Source organism: Pezoporus occidentalis, unplaced genomic scaffold (assembly GCF_034315485.1).
Source record: "Pezoporus occidentalis ecotype Australia unplaced genomic scaffold, CSIRO_AGI_Poc_V1 ctg37, whole genome shotgun sequence".
NCBI classification, from domain to species: domain Eukaryota; kingdom Metazoa; phylum Chordata; class Aves; order Psittaciformes; family Psittacidae; genus Pezoporus; species Pezoporus occidentalis.
The window spans coordinates 5,519,207-5,542,165 of record NW_026915691.1 but is presented as its reverse complement, the minus strand read 5'-3'; the positions used below and the strand labels follow the sequence as shown (position 1 = coordinate 5,542,165).

Genomic DNA, 22,959 nt, shown 5'->3' with positions numbered 1-22,959 from the left:
CCTAAGACATACAAGTGAAGCTGAGATGACCTCACTCCAAGCATGCCCTCACCAGTGACAACTTACAGCCAGGTATCATTTAAGTAAAAATACAAATTTCCAATTAAGCTTTCATTTCAGGTGCTGTCTGACTATGTAAACGTTAAATTCCTTACCAAAAAAATGAGCAAATCAGTACTTCCAGAATCAGTGAGCCTGTAATGGATTTAATTTCCATTAAAAAATATGTACAGGGATCAAGGAATAAAAGTTCCTTTTTCTAAATATGCTTAATCTATCACAATACTGATCACACTGGAGCATTTTATAATATCAAACTTTATTGCTCAAAACTAATTGTCTGAAAAATACACATGTAGTACTCAAAGACCAAACACAGAGGATTATATGATTGTGCAGAAAAAAAAGCAAGCAGAGGCTCAGTGACAATGAGGCTTTATAGTTGTACCAATTCAGCACGGGCATCAAGCAGCTGCACCCAGCACGACTCAGACCGCAACCATCATCACCTACTTGGGCAATAAGAATGAATTCCGGGTTGGTGGTTGTTTCATTTTCTCAGATACGCATCAGAACACTGTAACTGATGATTTTATTTGGTTAACAACAGAATGGCTTTTTGCACTTCACATTTCTTTCCAAGCAGAGCGAGGAGGTTATCGCTCCCTGAATTTTACTCCCCAACCAAAGTACAGTCTAGAGAGTTAGTAAGATCTTCATGATGCTTTTTAAATACTTGGATATTACATGTAAGTTTTTTATAAAGCCTAACAGCATCACAGGAAAGTGGAAGGTTACATACAACAGTTAAGATTATGCATAATAGTCTTTCCAAACTTCTGAGTACCCAACTACTTCATCAGTTTTGTTTAATAAATATGGAAGAAAGAGCTGGATGCCTGATGTTTAAATAGGTAGCATCTGACTATTAACTGGAAGTCACAGTAAGTTTTCCATCAGTACCATAAAGATTTGAATGCACACTAATCCTTAAAGTCAATATACCACACTTTTGTCAAGAAGCACATAATATGCAAAGCACAAACTGTCCAAGTCCCAAAGAGATGGAACAGTTCTTAAAAATACACTCCATCCCTATAAAAATACCCATCCTCCTCTGGCTATAGAAGGGATAAATAACAAAGATCAGTGACAAAAGCAGCAGTTGTTTTATGCATTCGTACAGTCAAGATCTAAACCTTTACAGCCGATTACCTAGAAAACACACAAGTTACACGACAAGTTCAGGATACATCTTGAATCACACTGTAAGTGTTCATGCAGAAGCTGAAGTTAATGCAATGATCTATCCTCTATCACAGCAGCTCGTGCTTATGTGCAAATGCAAGACTGTTACACTCCAAACAATAGTAAACATTAAAACACAAGAATACTTCACAATGACATAAACAGCAGTTAAGTTGTTTGTTCCAGCAGTTATTGCGCGATTTTCTGGACATCTCTCCAGTTAAAGGCTGCAGCAAGGTCTAATACCATCTTTTTTTGTTTGTTTTTGTTTAGAATGCATAATATACGTTCTAGGCTTTGGTTCACAATGAAATCTCTGGATGTTTTCATTAAGGGCAATGGTCACCTTGTGATTCTGATAGTGGCAGACTGAGGTAATACAGCAATCCTCTTAAAAATAATGAAAACAAATTTGTAAGCGAGGCATCTATGTATATTCTGCAGGTGACCTGCATATGTATTGACATTCTGGTACCAGAAAAATAAGGAGATCTACAAGGGTGATTTGTCTTTTACAGTGCCATCCAAGTACAGATTTTTCTGCTGAAAACACATAAGCTGAAGTAAAACCTACCTAAAAGAGTAGTATGGTTAGGCATAGGAGATAGAAGCCCTGTCTTTATTAAAAGAAAACAAAACCAGACAAACAGTAATCACTGCTTGTCACTACTGCACCAATATTATATACCCTTCAGAAGATGGAGATATATTAAAGCTATACAAAAAAAAGCAGAGGCAGTGTTTTTTTGCTTTTGTCTTTTTAGATAGGCCACTTCTTTAAATAATAGTTTATGTATAGTCTTCCAACTACCCGTATCCTGTCACAGCAGGATTACAACTTGTGAAACTGAAAAGCTAAATATAATAATATAAAATGGGTGAATTCCTATTTGCAGAGACCTCCAAGCACATCACTCAAACACAGAAATGGGTAAGACTCCAAGATTCCTCCTGTTTAGCTTCAAACATTCTATGCGGCATTATCTAATACTACAGCTATAAATTAAAATCTATGTATTTCCAAAACAACAGGTGACTATAAAAGGAGGTCTTACAATACTGATGCCAATATTGTTAAAATCCAGTAGGCACTAAGTTCATACTGCAGCACTCTATGTAACACGGTAAAAACAAAACCAATCAAAACCCCAAACAACCCCTTTCCCTTCAGCCCCCAGATCACTGTCCAGGTATGTACACCAGGAGCTACAGCAATTGTAACTAACTGAGCAATCCCTCTCCTAAGAGGAGGATGAAATGCAGCAGTACAACCCTTGGCCACCCCCGAAGCCCTACAACCACCTTGGTTTTCACTCTCTTCCTTAGGAACAAAGCAAAGAACCCACAGAAATGGTTCCAAGAGAAGACTTACTGCAACCATTCCGTGAAGATCCTCGTAGGAAGAACGAAACCCACAGCCCAGTGCTTTCACTACAGCCTCAACAGTTCCTTCTGTGCTTCACTGAAAGCCTCAGATGACATCGTGAGTACTGCCTGGTTTCCAAGACTGTATGTAATAGTAGTTGCATATTTGTGATTTTTTTACTTATCAGTATAACCTGTCATGGTCTCATTCTACTCATTACTCTATATCATAAGCCAAATCTACATTCTAATTTTCATTGCTGAAGTTACACTTCTTCTTTAATAACTAAAAATGTAATTAAAAAAGTAAAACCAAACATTCTTAAAACCCGCTAACTTGCTGCAGTTACTTCAGGTTTCTTAGGGTTGTGGTTTTTTTAATGCTTTGCTTTCATGGTGCTAATTAAGACTCAGTTGATCAAGTCTGATGGATTCTGACACCAAACAATTGAGAAGTTTTTTTATTGCTGGGAGAAGGAAGCGGAAGGTCTTTAAACACATCATTGGCAAAATGTTTTCAGACTGTCAACCACCATCAGCTGCGTTTTGGCTCCAAGCTTTGAAAACAGCCTTCTAAATTACAGTTCTTATCTTCATCAAATAAATAGGGCCATATTTTCCCCCCTTTCAACTGATCTGTAAACTAACACAGCTAAACCCCAGTAATTTTGGATATCCAGCCTGTTGCTTTTAACACTACCAGGTATACTTGTTCTGTTCAAGTAATAAAAAGTCTGCATACTGTGATCTCAGATAACTAAGCCTGGCAGGAGACAAAAAACAAACCAGAAAGAAACAGCGTTACTGGCCTAATCCTATGGCATTAGGAACATTGCTCATCACTGTCATGTATTTGTCACCAAAGTGTCTTATCAGTGCATATTATTATGTGCTGAAATGCAACAAAACTTTTCACAAAAATACTTTTAGGCATGTTCATACAAGAAGGTGTACATATATTTCTTTTATATATACATATATATGAATGTGTGTATATATATATAATATCAGCTTCAACCTGTACATAGATATTCTGAATTTCATCCTTAAAAAACACATCCACTTCAAACAGCATGGATGGCTTTGCAGGAAAAAGTGCTTGATTGATTTCATCCTGTGTGAACATGCCTGTCCTCTGTGCATTTGCCCAAGTAGAGATCTTTATGATCAATCCTTTAAACGTACGTGTATCAGAGGTATTAAAACAAGGAAAAAAAAAAGAAAATAAAACAGGAAGAAGTAATATTGCCCTGATGATGCAAAAAGAACAATGCATAACTGAAGCAGCTTGGATTTTAAAAGTTATCTTGCATTCTGCAGCAAACAATTTTTAAATAATTGTTGAAAATCTAGTTCCTCCATTTGTTATTGCTCCCCACTTGTAAGTTTTCTCATTAGACATCAACAGTACAGAGAGGTTCGCTAGCAGGCTGAGCAGACTCCACTATTGTCATCTTGGGTTTCTTTCGGGTTTCCTCCTAAAAGAAGGTGAAACAAACCCCACCATAGTCATAAAGAGAATACAATCATAAACTGTTCTAAAAGTGTGAGTAATTTTAGCCAAACTTGTCCCAGTGGTTGCGAAAGGTTAACTTGTTCTAATGTTAAACATAAATACAATGAAGTAGGTAAAATGAAGTTATAAGACAGTTTAAAAGACAGGACGAAAATCTCTCTAAAAGTAGCCCTCCTGCCCTCCCCCCGAAGTTCTGAACAGCTCTATGTACATACAGGCTAAACCAAGCACAAATTCTGGTCATCGGCAAGTCTGACCCGTTGCCTTCTTCAATAAATACAAAATTAAATGTAAGTAGTTCTTCAAGAGCACACAGAAAAGCAAATACTCACTCTTTCTTGGGCCAGTTTTTTCATTTCTTCCTGCAACTTGTTCAGGATGTGCAGATTTGGCTTGTTCTTTTTGGCATACTGCTGAAGCTCTATCACACTTTTATCAGAGGTTTCCTGTTCAACAGAACCCAAAGTAGGAACAGGTGAGCTTTTGTGATGAAAAAAATAAAATAGGTGGAGCAGAAATTTAATCTGTGATAGCTGTGCTTCCTGAAGTAATAACAGGTATTTCCATGAGTTAGTTAAATATAAAGTAGGTTATAGACATGGAAGATTCAGGATTAACACAGTTACTGTTGTTGATGAAAACACTTATTTTCTGGCAGTAGCAAGGCATGGGAATCAATTCAGAAGGATTGAGACCTGCTCAGATGCATACAGTGCCTTTACCTTGACAGGGAGCAACACTATTATGCCAAAACAGGCACTATTTAAGCTTTATGGTAACTAAATTTAAAACTGAAAAGTCCAAAAGCAAACCCACAAACTCAAGACAGGTTACAACCAAACAAAATTATGTTCACCTGTTTAACCATCTTGCTGTTCTCTCTCCCATACATACGCAAAAGAGAGCCCCAATTCTTCACATGTGGATGCAGTAGCTGTAGGATTTTCTGAGAAGCTAGTTGTTTTCCCACTCTCTTGTTCTTGCCTGTAAAAATAATAATGAAAATATGTCAATACCAGCACATAATCAGGTGCACACCAATATTTACCTGTGTTACTCCAAACTGAGATACCAGAGAAGAGTAAAATAAGCATGTAACAAGCCAGACAGCTGAAAAGGTACCTACAAAATGCACAACAGATGAGAGCAGGAAAAAAGGAAGACATTATCAGAGGTCACACTAAGTAGCGTACTTACACCAGCCTCGCACTGTGTGCTTGCCACAAGTCATGACGTATTCACTCTTCTGATTTTTACCAGGAATCACTTCAAACTTTATGGTTGTGTCACCCATTCCGTGGTTTCTTAAGCACAAACAAAATCAGTATCATATACTATGTAAAACTAAACCCAACTAAGTGGTTGCAGTTGTCTTTGACAGTCATTGCAACAGAATTAGTTACATTAATAATAAATCTGTAGATGTTAATTAACAGAGTTCAGGTTTAGATCAGTAACTTAACTTGAATGGAAAGGCAAGTCTGTATAAACAAACCCAACCCCACATATACTTCTGTGCCCCACAACTAAATCCTAATCTCAGAAGACGAGAGGCATAAACAGCAAATGCAAATTAAAGGAAGATACAACATTAACAAGCTCTGCCCACACCATAATCCCTTACAGCCAGTGTGAGGGCAGAGAGCTTGGCCAGCCCACAGACATCCCACCCACAACCCAGCAAACAATATGTGCCCTGACCCAAACACCTGTACACAGCAGCATTTGCTCTTTACTTTGCAGCCTTACCTTTTAAGGCACTCATGGAGAATCTGATATGGAGACAACAGTCCAGCTTTACTGGTGAGTTCATATACCCGTGAGTCCTCAATACTGATATGGTTAAAATACTACAAAGGAATTGAAAAGGGTTATTGCTCTTTTGCACAAATGACCTTAGTACTGCTCTTAACCATTACTTCTCCTTTTCAACACTGAACAAATCCTGTTACTCTCTACTTAATACTTGAAGAAGTATTTCTAAATCCATAATGAAGCTATTTACCACCAACATTAAACCTGACACATTTAAAATATATTTGCAGGCAGAAATTTAAATAATTCCAATTTTACATTCTACAAGATGGACATAAAACTGACAGTCTTAGAAAGCCTTCATCATTTTTCCTTCCTGTCCTGGTTTAAACCAGGACATACACTGAGGACATTTTATTTATTTTAGCTAGTTATGAAATTCTACTTACCAAAATGCTGTGGTTTATAATAAAAGAAAACATAAAATACAGAAGGTTCCAATGGGTGTTCTTTTAAAGCCGTGGGAAAAATTGTCTGTTTTCTTAATGACCATTTCAGTAGTCCAGGATATACAATACAGCTTTAAAAAAAAGCACTGTCATTGCCATAGATTTTGCTATAAATGAAGAATTTCACATTTCCATCTGACTGTGAAAACAATGTTATGAATTTTCACTATTATTTCTAACATTGAAGGTGTAATGTTTTAAAAACCAACTCTGGCAATGACAGCCAGCAAGCCAGAGTTCAGTACCTCAAGTTCTTCACTGTCTTTGGGCTTCTCCTCAGAGGTCTGTTTAACAAAGTCAGGAATAAGGATTTCCAGTGTAGCTCGAGCTGCAGAAAGTGATTGAACATCTTGATTACATTTACTTTAAACCATGATTGGAAAGAGCAACAGCAGAATGAAGCACTCTGCAGGCAATCCTCACATCTCTCCTAGAAATATCCACTGGTGTTAGAAAACAACTTTAACAGATAAGACTGGCATCTTTTTGTAAGGAGTATATTCACCTGCACTTTATAAGGGAAAAAAAATAAACCTGCTCTTTCAAGTTGATAATAAAAGTCTCACAACTGATTAAACCAAGAAACTTTTCTGCAAGTGCCTATGAAAGGAAAAAAATTACAATCAAATCTCATTTTAAAAGTGATGTAGAGCCCTAGGACCTAAAATTAGAGAGTTGTTATCATCTATTACTTGTTACAGGCAAATCCTAGCACTGTATCACCAGGGCACTCAGAATCCTGGCATTGTACAAAAAACACACCCAGAATTTGCCTAAATTTTCACAGCAAAATACCTTTTTCTTGTGCACAAACAATTCTGGCCTGGCTTTGGGTGATTCAGCTACACTGACATTTCATAAGTGCAGAAAGTACCACAGATGTATTATACATCTTTACATTTTGATAAGTTATTTTCTCTTGGTCCTAAAAGACACATTTAAATTTGGAGATCAGTAAGAACTCCTGAAGTGTCAAGACACATTCTCACCTAGATCTTTATTACTTACGTATTTATTACAGATTTACACAATTACAACCAATTAATGAAAGGAAGCACTTGGAAATCAATAATTACATAATTCAATGCAGTTGTTTTATTATCAGAAAGAGAACCACAACATCCAAAAGCTTCATGTATTTTTTTTTGTTTGTTTTTAAAGGACAAAGATTTACATTTTGCTTAAATCCATACACTGGGTGTTTATATTGCAGGTGACAGTACACATATAGAACTCCCAACATGTTCTTACTGGTTTCATCATTAAGAGACAGATGCTCTTACAGCTACTTAGCACACATCAACAGTTTACAAGTAACATCTCAACTTTCTTCATCATTTTTTATCCTAGTAAACTGTTGAACCCAGGGCTGTCAGAAAAGTTTCTGCTACGGTTATTTATCCCTTCTACCAGAAGAGACCTTCTGTGACTATGACTCCTACTCACTATTGCAAATGTGTCATCTGCAAAGCAGAAATGAAAACAGGTAAACAATTCAGCAGTTGATAGTAAGACAGGAAAAACGTTACCAGCTTTATTCTTGGCAAGTTTTTTGCTGCTGGCAGTTCCTGCCCCATAAGTAACTCCATCAATAATCACTGAGGCTCCAAAAGGTTCACTTGGGTTCTCTGGAAATGGAGGAGGAAAGAAAAATAAAGCTTTTCAGAACTCCCAATGTAAAACACTCATCATGAATGTGAAATATCATCTCTATCAAGATTAGTTTTCCCTCTTCATTTCAGCTTCAAGAGCAATGGAAATTTTTACTCTTCAGAAAGACAAAAGAATTGCTTACTCCAGTATATGAAAAACAGAGTTTTCCATTAACAGAGACTTGCTACCATGAATTCATTCTTCCAAGTGAAGCACTTTAACATTTTACGAGATCATCTGTAATCTGCCAGAGGTCAAATGTTAATTCCAAAGTGTTTTGCATCACAGTGTAAATAAAACAGCTACACATTCTGGTATTGAAAATTCAGTTACATTATGTAATGCACAGCAATGGGAATAACATAATTCTGAATAATTACTGAATAATACAAATAATCATCTGGAATAGATTCCACACTGAACTAAGATGCCCAACTTGTAGTTCCTTGGATCATCACTACAGGACTTTATCCTTTCAAGCCTATTGCTGAAAAAGGTGTAATTTTTAGCTTTGCTGTATCACCCCCAAAACTCATCAAAAGACAAAATACAAGGAGCATGTTCTATACCACTTTGCAAAGCAATCTCAGATGCAGCTAGGTAAGGCAATCTGGCTGGAATTTACAGAAAGAAAATCCAATATTAATCTCATTCCAGTTATATATGCCACATGTATTTACATTCTTTATTAAGCATCAAGTGCATTCCCCCACAGTACTTATCTAAACTTAAATTCTCCTTCAGTTTTTGTCTTCCTCAGCACTGGTATCACTTACATGGTCTCAGCAGAGCCTGAGTCAGGAACTACCAAACCTCTCACACCACCAGCACAGAGCAAAATTAAAGTTGTTTAAAACTTACAAACACACATTCCCCCCAGCATCTCACATGGATCGTTTTCACTAAGGCATAAATTTCCCAAGCAAAACCCCATGTTGTTATTTTAAATGTAAGACTGCTCTTATCCTTAAGTCACATAGAAGATACAGAAGATGCTTCTCAGCTGGAGTCTGACTCACGACAGACTTTCAAGACGTTCCCTAGACTGTTAGGTTTGCTTGTTTGTTGGTTTGTTTGTGCAAGATACCCAGGCATGAGTTAAGCCCTTCCAAACAGCACATGGTCCATTACAAAACTTGAAAGACTTACCACATTCAAAGAAATTGTAAACAGGGCGAACCTTTAGGACTCGTTGCATATATTCATGCAGTATGCAAACTTCAGATTTCCCATTGGGATTAATGACAAATTCTACAAAAAAGAAAACAGGGAGGGAAAAAGAGCTCAGTAGTTCCAGTCTTTAAAAGATAATTTCTATTACAAGTAATTAAGTAAATAAATCAAAGCTCCAGGGATAAGTGCCACTCCTCATGCCACAGGATGCAATTGCACATACAGTTCTTTAACTGTATCCATCAGACTGCTTTAAATTTCTGTTTTTAATTGCAGGATGGAATCTGGACCGGTCTGGCATTTTAACCAGTCTGTAATGTGGGACCAGTTAAAGCAGGTACAGAACCAAGAAGACAGCAGCACTGAGTGACTACACAGGAGGATTTTCAGTAACAGCCACCAGTTACAAGTAGCTGAAGGTAGTAACCAGTTACCAGGACAGCAACCTTAAATACAAATCCTTTCATTTAGAAATTATTCTTTTTATTAGTAAGTATGTTTTGACAGTATTCTTCCTTTCACTATGCAGTCATTTAAGCACACAGAATTCTAGAATAAGAAAGTGGACTAATTACAGGATTTTTCTTTTCAGTCAAGCTTAGAACTGCAATTAGTCTTTGCTATAGACTATTTGAAGTACAGGTAAACGAACTAACCTTTCTTTGTAGGTGCATCTTGCACAGACAAGGTAATGAGTTTCTGGTTGGCAGGCAGAATGGGCCGCTCGGATTCTGCCTGTTTCCGCTTCATCTCGCGGTTGAATTGCCGTCTCTCAGCCCAGGTTCTGAACTTTTTTACAGTAACTTGTTCAAAGTCAAAACGCTTTTCAAGATAGCGTCTAAAATCTTCCAGATCTAAGAGACACAAGCAAGTTACTCTCTACTTTACCACTTAGCAAGCATTAAGTTCACTACTTCCACTGTTTTAAACATGTTATCATTACTTTTTTAGACTAGGAGCAAAAGTAACGTACTCAAGGTTAAGAGGCTATCTTATACTAACAGAACTAATTACAAGTTCTCCTGTTACTGGCTCAAGTGCAAAACATTTGTGCAAACTAGAAAATGGGGAGGGGGAGCATTTTATTCTGTCACTTGAAGATTTTACTAAGCCGTAACTAGTGTAATACTCAGCACAATCTGAATGAAACACCAGTAATTGCTTTATTTCATCACCTATTCACCTCAGTACCTGAAGCAAGGTGTACAGTGAGCAATAACAGTAGTAACGCTATTAGACTCAGTTTCCTGAAGCCTGACCTGACTACAGCTGCCTACAGCTGTAACACTACATAATGACATTCCACGAGTAACCTCTGGCCTCTAAACAGGATTTAACACATTCATCTTCACATACAGAGTACTAAGACACTGTCGTCGTCCCCCCTGAAGTACAGCTGCTTCTCCTTTATAGGATATCTTTGCAGATGTAATCAACAAAAGTAAAGAGCAGCATCCCAAGATGTAAGCAAACAAAAGCAAGCTGCTGGTATTGTTTCCTTCCACAAGGCACTCCACATGCAAGTCACACTTATACTTGAGCACTCAGTATTTTGTTCTCAGTAACACAGAACTGATCCTATTTAGAGAGAGAGACAGACAGATGAACTTCATGTAGAAAATAATTGAGTTTTGCTGCTAAACACTGATTTTTTTCTTTTTTAACGTTTTGGCATGTTTCAGACTGAACGAGGACAGACACAACAAGTCACAAGTGTTATGTCTGAACACTACAAAGGTAAGTGGCAGACTACAATCATCAATACTCTGAGCAGCAGTACGTTACTTGGATGGCACTCTCAGATACGTAGTAGCTTGTGGTAAGTGGCACATGAGCTTTCTCTCCAGGTTCCTCTGTAAATTTGGCTGGGATTTCAGCATGACTTCTTTAGGCAGCTTTTTGTGTAAAAGCTATCAGACTTGCATAAATGCAATAATGAAGCAAGACACCCCTTTGCATGAGTGCAGATATATTTACATAACTTACTCTGCCAGATTTAAACCAAATTTGCTTATTTGCACAACTGTACTATTTACCTTAAGAGATCATAGTGAAAACAGATATAATTCAGCCAGTATAGAGACTGCATAGATCAGCCTAAATAAAGAAGTCAAACACTCCTGACAACATCAATTCATATGTACACATTGATTTAACTAGTTCTTAAACTGAGATAAAGTCTACAGGACTAAACTTCTTAAATTTTCACATTTTTGTGTGCAAACTTTTTGCATGTGGACTGTCAGCAAAAGCCTCCCCTGTTTTTATTGCTGTTAAAATCAAACTTTGTTTCTAATACTGCATCTATTTTTCGAGATCTCTGCATACAAAAAAACATGCAGAAAGACAACTGACCACTTGATCTCAGGCAAGGTATTATTCAGTTACCAAGTCTGGAAAAAAGCATATGCATCCTAAATGCCATTAACTCAGCTCCAGCCGAGAAAAGACTCTACTTTCCATACATACCTACAGATTCATCTTTACATACTTCAACTTTGGCCTTAACTTGTCCTAAGGCTCCTTGTGCTGCATCTCCCCCTGTAGGGTCTTTCTCATCTAAAGGCCCAGAGTCAGCAGCAGTGGAATCTGGTTCTTCTGTTTGGCAGTCCAGTTCTGAAGATTTATCTAGGTGCTTTACAGGTGATACTTCCCCATTTGGGGTTATGTCATTGTTTTGTTCCCTTTCCTCATTTTCCTTCATTTTTTTGTAATGAAAGCAGGGAATGCTAGTAAGGGGAGGATCATGTTTCTGCAAATATAAAATAACAGGGGGTTTCAGTACCTCAAGGTCACCAAAAGCAACACTCAAAACCAAAAGATATTATCAAGATGGAAGTTAATTTACTCTATGCCCAACCTTCTCTTTGGTCAGCAACCTTATTCTACTCAAGGTCTGAGTACATCCATTCCTATGGTATCTTGGCACTGTATAACTCTGATACTAACCTTCACAGTATATCTGTTGTTTCAGATCCAAACTATATTCTGTTCAATCACTTGCAATTCACAGAATCATAGAATAATTCGGGTTGGAAAGGACCTTAAGATCATCTAGTTCCAACCCCCCTGCCATGGGCAGGGACACCTCACTCTAAATACTACATGCTTTCACAAAATCCATGGAGCTAAATCCCATTTGTGCAAATTCCTTGGGTTCAATGTCACATGCTTACTTCCAGAATGTGGGCCATAAGCCACAGCTCAGGCTAGTTTATAGCTACAAATAAATGATCTATTTTGTGGTGGAATAAACCCCACATTTTGCAGCTATACATTAGAACGACAAAGGCACCAAACAAGATTATTTTATTCATTTTAACTGCCCAAACTCACTGCAAAAACTGAAAAGCACTAAAAAAAAATCATATGAAATTATCAGAAACAGAGGAGTTTATTTTCTGAAATACTTCAATTCTAACACTGGAAAGAAGCCTGCTAAAGTAGAAAAACAGTCATCTGTTTGCAGGAACACGCCTCATCCTTAGATCTCAGTAAGTAAGTAATTGACAGATCTCACCCTTATGCTTCCTGTTCCCAAGAAATAAGGTCTAGACCAGGTAACAACTCTAGATTCCCTGTGCAGATATACAGGAATGCCCGAGTTATGGAATGTCATGATCCATCCATCTGGCAAAGGTTCTGTAGGAGGGCGGCCACGACCTTTAAAGCAAAGAACGGCTTTAAACTGGGACTGCTCAGACAAACAGAAAAAGAAGCAGTTTTTATTTTATTGCTTTTGCTGTCTCAAAGGATAAAATGTCACTGAAACAAGACTAAAACAGGCTTTAGTTTGCTTTAATAAAAAGGCACATGCTTCTAAACCACATTAAATCCTGTGAAATCACAGATTCCATTATGTTTACAACCAAAAAGCAATGGTAGCACTGATTTCTATACAGACTGATTTGTTCATTTCACCAGTGAATTTTCTCTTCTCTTTAGTCTTCTTTATGTATTTATATCATCACAAACGTCACTGTATTTAATGGAAAAGTCATACTTGCTTTTGAAACAACTGAATTTTCCATTAAGATTTTCTGTACTTGACACTCAAGGATGAATTTGCATTGAGACACCACCAGACCCAAACAGCCAGCAACAAGTTAGGCTGTAAGCTTGGGCTTTCCTATGATGTTTTTCAGCTTAAGCACAATACGAACGAGGATCGAGTTCCCAAGTACCACAAATAATCTTCAGCCGTTTTCACAGCACTGAAGTCAAAACCATCCCAGATCATCCTTGTTCACCTCCCCACCAGAGGTAACATTCTTCATAGTTTCTCACAAATCCAGACACTAAAATACATTCTCATTACATACAGCACATGGAGACCAAAACCCTCTCCAGAACCAACTTCACTGCTCAGGAATGTGAAGAATCTTATCCTATAGTAAGAAGCCTTCAAACTATGAAGTTCTGTAACAATTAACAATTTCACAAGAACTGCTATCCTACACTTTGCTTGCTAAGATACTTTTGTTCTACAGATAAGCCACACAAGAAAGAATAATATATTTTAATGAACATTAACTTACTTTTAAGTACAGTTTTAATTTTGGTCATCATTGGCTGCACACTTGTTTCTCCATCAGACTGGTGATCACTTTCACCAGCATATTTCTCATTTTCTAGTCTCCTTGTTTTGGGTGCTCGAAGACCTTCTTCCAGCAGAGCATCCACATCATTATCAAAGTCATCCTGCAAGAGACTTCATCAGACACTATCCTTATGGGTCTACAGCCTCCCTTTCCCCTTGCAAAGAGAGAATATATTTTCACTATGTACTTCCATAGAGAGAGAGAAACTAGAATTTTCCAATGATTCCAGTAAAAAAGACTGAAAAATAAGAAAATAAGATTTTGTAAGTGAGAACTGGTATTTTTCATGACATAAAGAGCTGCAATTGTCTAAGAAGTGTTTTGAAAGCTATTTTTAAGCAAGACTATAGAAGCTGCCACACAACACGGAAGTTGATCAAGACAATTTACAAAGGTTTTTAGCCAAAGTTCCATCCCTGAAAATTCCACATTTTTGACCCAAGCACTGCACGTTTCACAGAAAAGACTGTTTAAGTGGACATCTTTGCATATTTTTTCCCAAGCCACTTGGAAGCCTCTAACCCACCAAAACCCTTTGTCTTTACTTACCTCATACGAGTAATTCAAGGTTTCTTCATCCACTTTATCCCTTTGAACGATTGCTTTAGATGTGAACCCTCCTCCTTCTTCATCTATTTCCATCAAATTGTCGGTAAAATCTTCTAGCTCATCCAGAACTGCATATTCTACTCTCTTTTCCTGATCAATATCATTTTCATCATCTTTCTTGTCATCATTTTCACCCCCTGTCCCTATAGCTTTACCATTACTACCACCGAAAGGACAAACATGCAAATCCCCATTGAGATTATTAATACCAAAATCTGTATCTGCTTTATAATCCTGCTCAATTCCAGTGTACAGAACCTTCCTATCTTTGCTTTTGCAGCTTTCTGTAAAGCTAACGCTAATTTTGACATCTTTAAGTAACTTAAGATCTGGGGTGAACTTTCGAACTGACGGTGCATGACGAGCAGTTCTTGGGCTTTGGTCACTATTGTTAGGGTCTACTATAAGACGACTTTTGTAGCAGGCAGATCCCTTTGTGAGAAGCTGTGTTCTGCAGATACTGTGCGTGTCCCCAGCAGGGGTATCTGACTGTCCATCACCACCAGAGCCAACGTCCATTACCTCTGCGTCACTGGACGTTTGCAGGGGAGGTGGTGGAGGCTGTTCGTTAGGCGGCAGAGGTGGGGGACAAGTGTGATTCTCCACATTCATTTCTCTTGCAGGTTCTTTAGGGAGGGGAGGTACATTTTCATATTTCTCCATTTTTAAAACTACTGTTTTTAAAAAACACAACGCTTTAATAAATGTTTATATCTATATTCCTAACATGCATAAGTCCATCAAGATTGGTTTATCATGCTCTAGTCAATATGCAACACTGATGATTCAGTTAAGCTGACTACATTGTTCTTTTCATTAATGTAGACAGCTTTCAGAATCACTGTCTCAATTATTGGAAATCACAATGCATTCAGCTTAAATAGCTGAAGACTAAGACTGCATCTTCATTGGACAAGCAGCTCTCCCTTTCCTCTTTCAACCTACAAGAAGAAAAAAAGAAAAAAGAAGTCTTTGTCACAGAAAAAAAAAATAAAGAAATGGAAACACTGCCCCACCAAAAAGCAAAACTGTCCCTGCCTTGGGTGGAAATCACAAGCAGAACTAAAAGTGACTTCTTTACAGTGAAAAAAACAGGGTATCTGCTTTCTGAATGAGGCTGAAATGAGACTGTTTGCACTGCTTGATCTGTGCACCACCACACAAATTTGCTAACATAGTTACCTGTATAATTTGTTGACTATCTCTGCTTGGTTACAGGCAGGGCATTAAGCATGGCTTTTGTAGACAGCAGATTAAAAACTGTGTTTTGGGGGGATTCTCCTACTATTTGGCATAACCTGGTATGGAGCCATACTTACCCATGCAGCAGAAAGGGTAATTTACAGTTTAAGACAATCTGCAAAACCAACAAGACTGTAACAAGTATGGTCTCATAAGACACGTGGCATTCTGGGACTTTAAGTTATTTGATATTTTTGAAATCTCATTGGAAGTTTTAACAGGAAATTTCACAATTTACTAAAAACTCACAGAAAATTACTCCCTAGATAACCAGGTAGTAGACATCTGAACTTCATTCCATACTACTGTGGGACTATATAATATTTGGGCCCAGACACATAGTGTTAAAGCTCAATTCATTCTGGAAGGCACTTAGAAACCACTGTTTTAGGTAACTTAACCAGTAAAAAAGTGTATTTGCTGTAAGAAATTTCACAGGGGGCAGGGGTATGTATTTTGGGTTTCTTTGGGGTTGTTTACACTAAATGGGTTCTTTCTGCCATTTCTATAATGGCTTCTTCAATTATACTTTTGCCATCTGAGCAGCACTACAAACACGTGGGAAAGGAAGCATAATTTCTTACCTGTTATTTTGGTTTCTCCAAGTCCCACCATGCCCACCCCAAACTGGGCTTAAATATTCCTACCAGCTACAAATAAAGCAGTGTTCCTCTGCCCAAGGCAGCCAGCTGGCTGAATCTGCTGGCTGCCTTGGACTCAAAGGATTTCCAGGTAGTAGAGAAGGTCTACCCAAGGACTCCAGAAAGACAAGCTGCAAGCCCTTAGCGTTGCTGTGTGACGTTTGATGGCAACAGGGCTGAACGGCTGGCTTGTCATGAGGGACTTACAGAAGCCAAATATAATTCTCTAATGGATCTCTATGCCAGCCCAGACAGAACAAACCAACAGCAATAACCAAACACCAACTGGGGCAAGGCAGGGAGCTGGGAATCAAGAGTTAGAATGGTTAAAAACCCATACATAGCAGCACACAGAAGCTACCTACCTGGAAGCTGGAGGGAAGCAAAACATACAACAGAGCAAACCCTCATTTTAGTGATTTGGAAAGAAAGTAAGTTTTGCTGGTGCAGCAGAACAGTTCTTATTTTGTGGAGGGTTTGTTTTTAATAAACTCGAAACTGTGCAATACTGGGGCATTACAAAGGAAAAGCCTCCATTTTGATAAAAGCTCTAAAATAATCCCATCTTCTTTGCTACGAACATACTACTTTCTTGAATTAAAAAGAGCGCATTCACCAGTAAGACAAGCAGTTCTATGCATTTAAAACCATTCCATCCTGCAAGATGTTCATACACTCACCCAAGCAGTGATCAATTCCTGCTTTCAACAAGTTCTGAAACACCTTATGTTATACAGAACACTTCTACAAACTCATTTGTATAATAACCTTCCCCTTCCTCATCTTCAGATTAAAAAGAAAGATAAATTATTGAGTTCTTCACAATAAATCATGAGTGTATTCATTGTTAGTTCTGAACAAAAGAATCAAAAGTCACAGTACAAGTTCAGTAACTCCTGGAAAGTAAATGAAGTAATCTAAGTTTTGCACCTCAGAGTCTTCTAAAGACTCCCCAAAAGAGCAAACACAAGTAATTCACATAGAAATTACATACTGAAACTGGTATTCTAGAATTTGAAAGGGCCCCGCCTTCCCATATGACCAAGGGGCTGCCTGGTCCTACTAGAAAACCTGGTTTTGACAAGTCTTAAGACATGACTGTGAATGCAGTTTCCACAATCCTGATACACATCCCGCTCCTACGCTAAAGAGTGTTTTAATACCATCCATGTCAAAACACAAGAAATTAATCGTTACCTGCCTAGCTCTGGTACTTTGCTGATACGACACCTCCGCTCTTTGTGGGAGAGACATCTCATTATTCTATTCAAGCACTATTAACAATTAAATTCTTGTTGTCTTCCCTTGCTTGTTGGCCTTGAAAATAATGGATAGCATTCCAAATCACTGCCAGGGATTGTCTACTGCTCAGTACACACACTGTAGCCAGAAAAAGTACCAGACCACGACGAGTTCCAGCTAGCTTTTGCATTTCTCGCCACAAACCTGCCTCATCCCCAGGGTACGATAACAGAGGCCAGCAGCTCTACAGTTACAGTGGGCTACAATACCTCCCTGTGAACTACAAAAAAGGCAGGGAGAAGCAGAGTAACACAGGTCCAATTCCCATGTACTTTTTTGCCAACTGATGTTACAATATGCCTTTTACATCAGGGCTGGAAAAAACACAAATGACCAAACCAACGAAGACAATAAGGATTTACCCTTAGATATCAGGTATTTTAAAAGTCAGACGGGATAAATCATAAAAGGATGAATTAGATGAGCCAAAGAGCCAAAGTGGAATTACATCAAGGGAACACAACCACCACATGTCAAACCAGGCTTTGCATACTAGGTCACGTAATATTAGCATACAATGTAAGTCAGTCTGCCTGCTGTCAGCCTCAATTAGCTTGCACTGAGCAGACTTTATTCTCCAAGGCTCCAAGTTCCATTGAGAGTTTCCATAAGGACTCCTTAAAGACATGTGGAACATCCCTGACAGCTGCAAGAGCCAATACAAGACACTGACAACATGAACGCACAGCTCATGCTCTGCTGATCACCAGGACATGGAAATTTCACATTTTTAGTTGCCTGCTCTTATTTTAGCTGATTATTTGGAAAAGTCCCATGTCACAAAGTAAACTCCGAGAAACAGATACACGGTAAACATCTAGATGTAACACAGCAAACCACACAGGTCAAACTACACAGAAGCAGTGTCTTGGCTTGGTTATCTTCGAGATTATATTTTTAGGGCAGAAACAAAAAAAACACTCTTTGTTAGTAAGTACCACTGCTTACTCCCACAATCAGAACATGGAGGGGGGAAGTACAGAGAAAAGGGTACCTCTTTCCGAGACAGGAAAAGACCAGACTCTCAGAATTTGTAACCAGCGCTGGCCCACCTCAAAGAGGAACTCCCTTCGCTGTTACAGCATACTGGCAGTCTTACAAGGGAGTTCAAGAAAGAACATATTTTCTTCGTGCATACCTGTAGCTGCAGTCAGGAACACTGAACAGCAGACCTCAGATCCTCTCTCCCCAAAAATCACTTTTAAAAAGAAACTGGATTCCTTGTCAGAAACTGCTTATCGCAGTCAGTGGATCCCCAAAGAAACAGTGGCTCAGAGCAAACTCTCTTTATTCACTATCCAAATACAAAGATCACCTCCTCATCCTCTGGCTCCAAAGAGCACTTCTGCAGAGCAGGATTCATGAGGCACTGATCACACTTGAAGATCCACTCCACAATTATCTACCTTCTTCTTATCATACCTATACCTATTTTATCTTCCTGATGCATAGTCCCCAAACCAAATTAATCCTATTATCAACTGCTGAAAAAAGGAGGGCTGAATTTATTTTCTTTAAACCAAACAAGAAGCTTCAGATAAAAACCATTCTGTAAGTTAGCTACTACGTACCAGAACTCCTTTCTCTCCCCATTATAAGTTCCAGAATAGAAAGATTCTGAAGGAAAGCCACTTTGTGTAAGTCATCAAGACAGTTTCAGAAAATGCGGTTTGGGCCCAACCATAATATTATCAGTGGCAAACTCAGACAAGAATGAAAACATCTCTAGTTCCTAAGACCTCATTCCATTTCAGAACAGACAGAATAACTCATTGTGGAGAGGCACCCTCAGAAATGGAAAAGCAGTTGCTGCGTTTATAGCTTGGCCAGCTTTCTGGCAGGGTGTAGGGGGTTTCAGTTAGTTGTGTAAAACAAGAAACGTTTTAAAGAAGCCTGCAAATCAGAGCCTAGGAAGGAGAAAAACACATTCTTCTTTTCACATCACAAATAGCTTCTTACTTGTGAAAAGAAACAACAGGCACAATGAACCCAATTCTCCTCTCATCCTCTCAAAAAGCAGAATAATCCTGAGAGTCAAAAGGAACTGCCCAAAAGAACCAGTGACCTAACTCCTTACCCAGAATTCAAAATCAGAACCCTTAAGCTTAGTTACCTACAGAGACAGCAAAAGAGGATCACTCACAAATGGAAAACTAGAGATCCAATTCCAACACCCTGAATGCACAACCTAAAGGAATAAAGACACTGAATGGGTTCACACAGCAAACTCTCAAACCCAGTTTATGAGGGAGTGATGCCTGGATGTTATAGGGCCCACCTAAGCGAGCAAATGGACTTTACAGATAACCTGAAGCCTAAGGAAAAGGGGTGCAAAAGAGAGAACTCTATTTTTCCAGTCAAAAAAAAAGATACAGAAAGTTAGAAGAATAAACCTTTTAGAGATTGAACGAGTTAATTTAGACAAACGCGTAACTCTGTGTCATTAGTAACTGAAAGAACACAAAAGAATCCTGAGGGTTACAGACGCACCACGTTATCTTTGCTGTCCCAACGTACCAGGCCTAACAGAAGCGAAGGGGAGGGCACACACGCGTCGGTGAAGGGCTGCTTTTTCTTCCTAACTTCACACAGCAGATAAGTCACGTTCTGCTCCCCCGTACAAACGGATGTGCCCAGCGGAAATCCTCCCTCTCGCCCTCCCTTCACCACACACACACACACACACACGTACCGCGAGGCACACCGCGCTGCAGAAACTCCCCAGGGCCGGTACTCCCCATCACCCCAACGAGGTGCGGGGAGGAGAGGAAGACATGGCGTTCCCTCCCCTTCTGCCACCCCGAACACAACTGCGGGGCGAGAGCGAGTGGGGATGCGGCTGTAGCCGGGACAATTCCGCCCCTACCAACCTCTCCTCCAAAAAAAACCCCAACCCTAATCCAAACCACCACCAACAAACCGCCCTGAACAAAACAGGACACCGGCTCTGAGGGAAGGACGCTCCGGCCGCGGGCGGGGGGCAGCGCCGCACGGCAGCACCCGCAGGGTAGGGCAGCTCTCCCCTGCCCGCAAAGGCGGCAGGGTGCCGCTGTGTTCTCCCCGGATCCTCAGGAAGGCTCCTCACGGCTCACCCACCCGCGGCGCCGGCGCTGAGGAGCGCGGCGGGCCGGGCGGCCCCCGCAGGCACCGCGGCCTGTGGGAACGGAGGGGCTCCTGCCCGCACAGGCTGACTCGTGCCCGCCCCCCGCGCCGCCCCGCGGGGCCAGCACCCACCTGAGCCATCCCCGTGTCCCTGCCGCTGCTCCGCGAGTCGGCGGTGGCGGCGGGCGAGCTCGGCCGCCTCACGGAAAGCCTCCCCCGCCCCGCGCCGCGGCCGCCATCTTTAAACGCCTGCTCGGAGCCGTGCAGCCCCCACGGGCCGCACTCCGCGCTCGCCAAGCCAATTGCGATCCCAGTCTCTTCTGTCACGAATTTGAAATCTCGGCAACCATTGGTGGACTCCCTGTCATGTTAATCAGCTCTGCCAATAGGAACGCGGAAGGCATACGCCCTCACGGTAGAAGACCAATGAGAGGGGAGAGGGCGGGATTTAGCGGCGGGAGGGCGCGGCGAGCCGCGCGGGGCAGGTTGCGCCCGGCGGGGGGTGGGCTCCTTTGTCTGGTGCGCGCGGAGCCCCCGCAGCGGTGCAGGCGCCGCCGCCATGACCCTGTGCGCGGGGCGGCTCAGCCGAGGGCGGGGATCCGCGAGGAGCGGTGCCGTTAAAGCCGGGTGCTGAGGGGCCCGGGGCGGGCAGGGGCTGAGGCGAACGGCACGCACCCTGCCGGGCCGGCGCGACGCGGCCTCCCTCGTAACCCCACCGGGGCTCCTAACCCCCGGGTGCAGCGCGCCCGGCCCTCGCCTGAGGCAGAGCCGCTGTTCCCCGAGGCGGTGCCCAGGCTCCGAGCTCGGCCCTTCCTTGCGCCGGGGTGGAACGCCCTGAAGGCGGGCGACGGGATCAAAGCCCCCTGAGGGCGGCAAGGCGAGGAGGAGAAGCCGAGGGCGTTCTTGTGTTGTGATGGTGTGAGGTTCCCCAATGCATGGGGCAGCTGATCGTTAATGTATTTTGTCCTTTCAGTTCAGCCGCTCTCATTTTAAATTAAAAACCACAGCAGAAGCAAGGGCTGTAGGAAGGTAATTGCCTTTTATCAGAGATGATGGAAGGACAGCTCAAGGCTTTTAGCCCCTGTGCTAGCCACCTAAAAAGGAAAAAACAAAAGCCACTTTCTCCTCTGAACACTGCTGCGTAGCTTCAGGCAGCACAACCCCTTCAAAACCGATAAACAGGATAAACCTAAGTAGGCCAATTCATCTTTCATGGCTTAAGGCCCAAGCAGCGCACAGAGTAAACCTCAAATCTGACTGTGGTGTTTACACACAATTCCTAAATAACTACAGAAAGTCCTAAAAAAATCCTATGTACACTTACTTCTAAAGGGTTAATGAACATTTGTTGTTCTAATTTGCTCTGATACTCATAATTTGCTCCCCCAATAGAGAACTATATTAGCTTTTATAGCTACACTTCAATTACAATGTTGCCTCTTCTGTCCTTCACTATCATAACTGATTTGAAAAGAACACCAGACCCAAAATACTATCATTATATTAGTTTAATCACCAACAGTGTAATAGCATTTAACTATGATAAATACTTTTGTTTCTCTCCATATGCAATTTCAGGACAGGAGAATCTTCTAACACTTCACGCATGCCCTCGAGGTCCCCAAACACTGTTATGAAAGAGAATAGTAATATTATAAAACAACAGTTGGAAAACCTCTGTTTGGCCTTTCATCTTTGTCTGACTGGACCAACAGATCTAATGACAGGGTGGTAATTTATATGGCCATAATGTTATGGTACTGCATCAACACATAATGATAAGGTTATTGAAACTGGTTTAAATCTTTGCAAGCTGCCCTCAAACCCAAAGCAGTTTCTCTTAATTCCTTCATAACAGGCTTCTACACTCAAGTCATAATTTTAGCGTGGTTTTTAAAGTATGACTGCTTTTATGAATGTTCAAACCACTCGGGAACACATTTCAATAAATACCCAGTTTTCAAAACACCCATTTACATCACACTTCGACCTTCACAGCTGAGGAAAAGTCTCATGATTAAGTACAGAAGTGGAGTTGCTGTTGGCATTCACTCTAAAGGAGCTGTGTCACGTCACCTCATAAATCGCTATGTGTGACAGGAGAAGATTGTCCCTTTCAAAGGGTATATGGAACTGCAAGTATCATGACTCATTTGCATCCAACTTACGTGACTGTAACTGAAGTAACGCACTGAGAGGCTTGCACACTTCAGAAAATAGGTTAATGTTTTTGTATGCACATA

The 22,959-nt window shown here is 40.4% G+C and overlaps 1 protein-coding gene across 2 annotated transcripts; it reads right to left on the bottom strand.

The window, feature by feature from the left end:
- Positions 1-300: 300 nt before the first annotated feature.
- On the bottom strand, positions 301-21,005 carry DGCR8 (DGCR8 microprocessor complex subunit). 2 transcript variants are annotated; one of them, XM_062631463.1, is made up of 14 exons: positions 20,849-21,005; positions 14,370-15,370; positions 13,758-13,920; positions 12,740-12,882; positions 11,689-11,971; positions 9,876-10,073; positions 9,196-9,297; positions 7,923-8,021; positions 6,639-6,721; positions 5,879-5,979; positions 5,327-5,433; positions 4,986-5,113; positions 4,462-4,575; positions 301-4,091 (listed from the first exon to the last, which is right to left on the bottom strand). In XM_062631463.1, exons 2-14 carry the CDS (start codon positions 15,090-15,092, stop codon positions 4,008-4,010), a joined length of 2,328 nt encoding a protein of 775 aa, XP_062487447.1. In that variant the 5' UTR covers positions 15,093-15,370; positions 20,849-21,005; the 3' UTR covers positions 301-4,007. The 2 variants fall into 2 exon arrangements, with proteins under 2 accessions (XP_062487447.1, XP_062487448.1); XM_062631464.1 differs by lacking the exons at positions 11,689-11,971; positions 12,740-12,882.
- Between the last annotated feature and the right edge of the window lie 1,954 nt (positions 21,006-22,959).

Coding starts and splice junctions, on each gene's coding strand:
- DGCR8 (XM_062631463.1), bottom strand. CDS start 15,092: ATGGAGAAATATGAAAATGTACCTCCCCTCCCTAAAGAACCTGCAAGA. Junction 12,883..13,757: donor AATTAAAACTGTACTTAAAA/GTAAGTTAATGT, acceptor TTTGCTTTAAAG/GTCGTGGCCGCCCTCCTACA. Junction 8,022..9,195: donor TTACAATTTCTTTGAATGTG/GTAAGTCTTTCA, acceptor CTCCATTTCCAG/AGAACCCAAGTGAACCTTTT.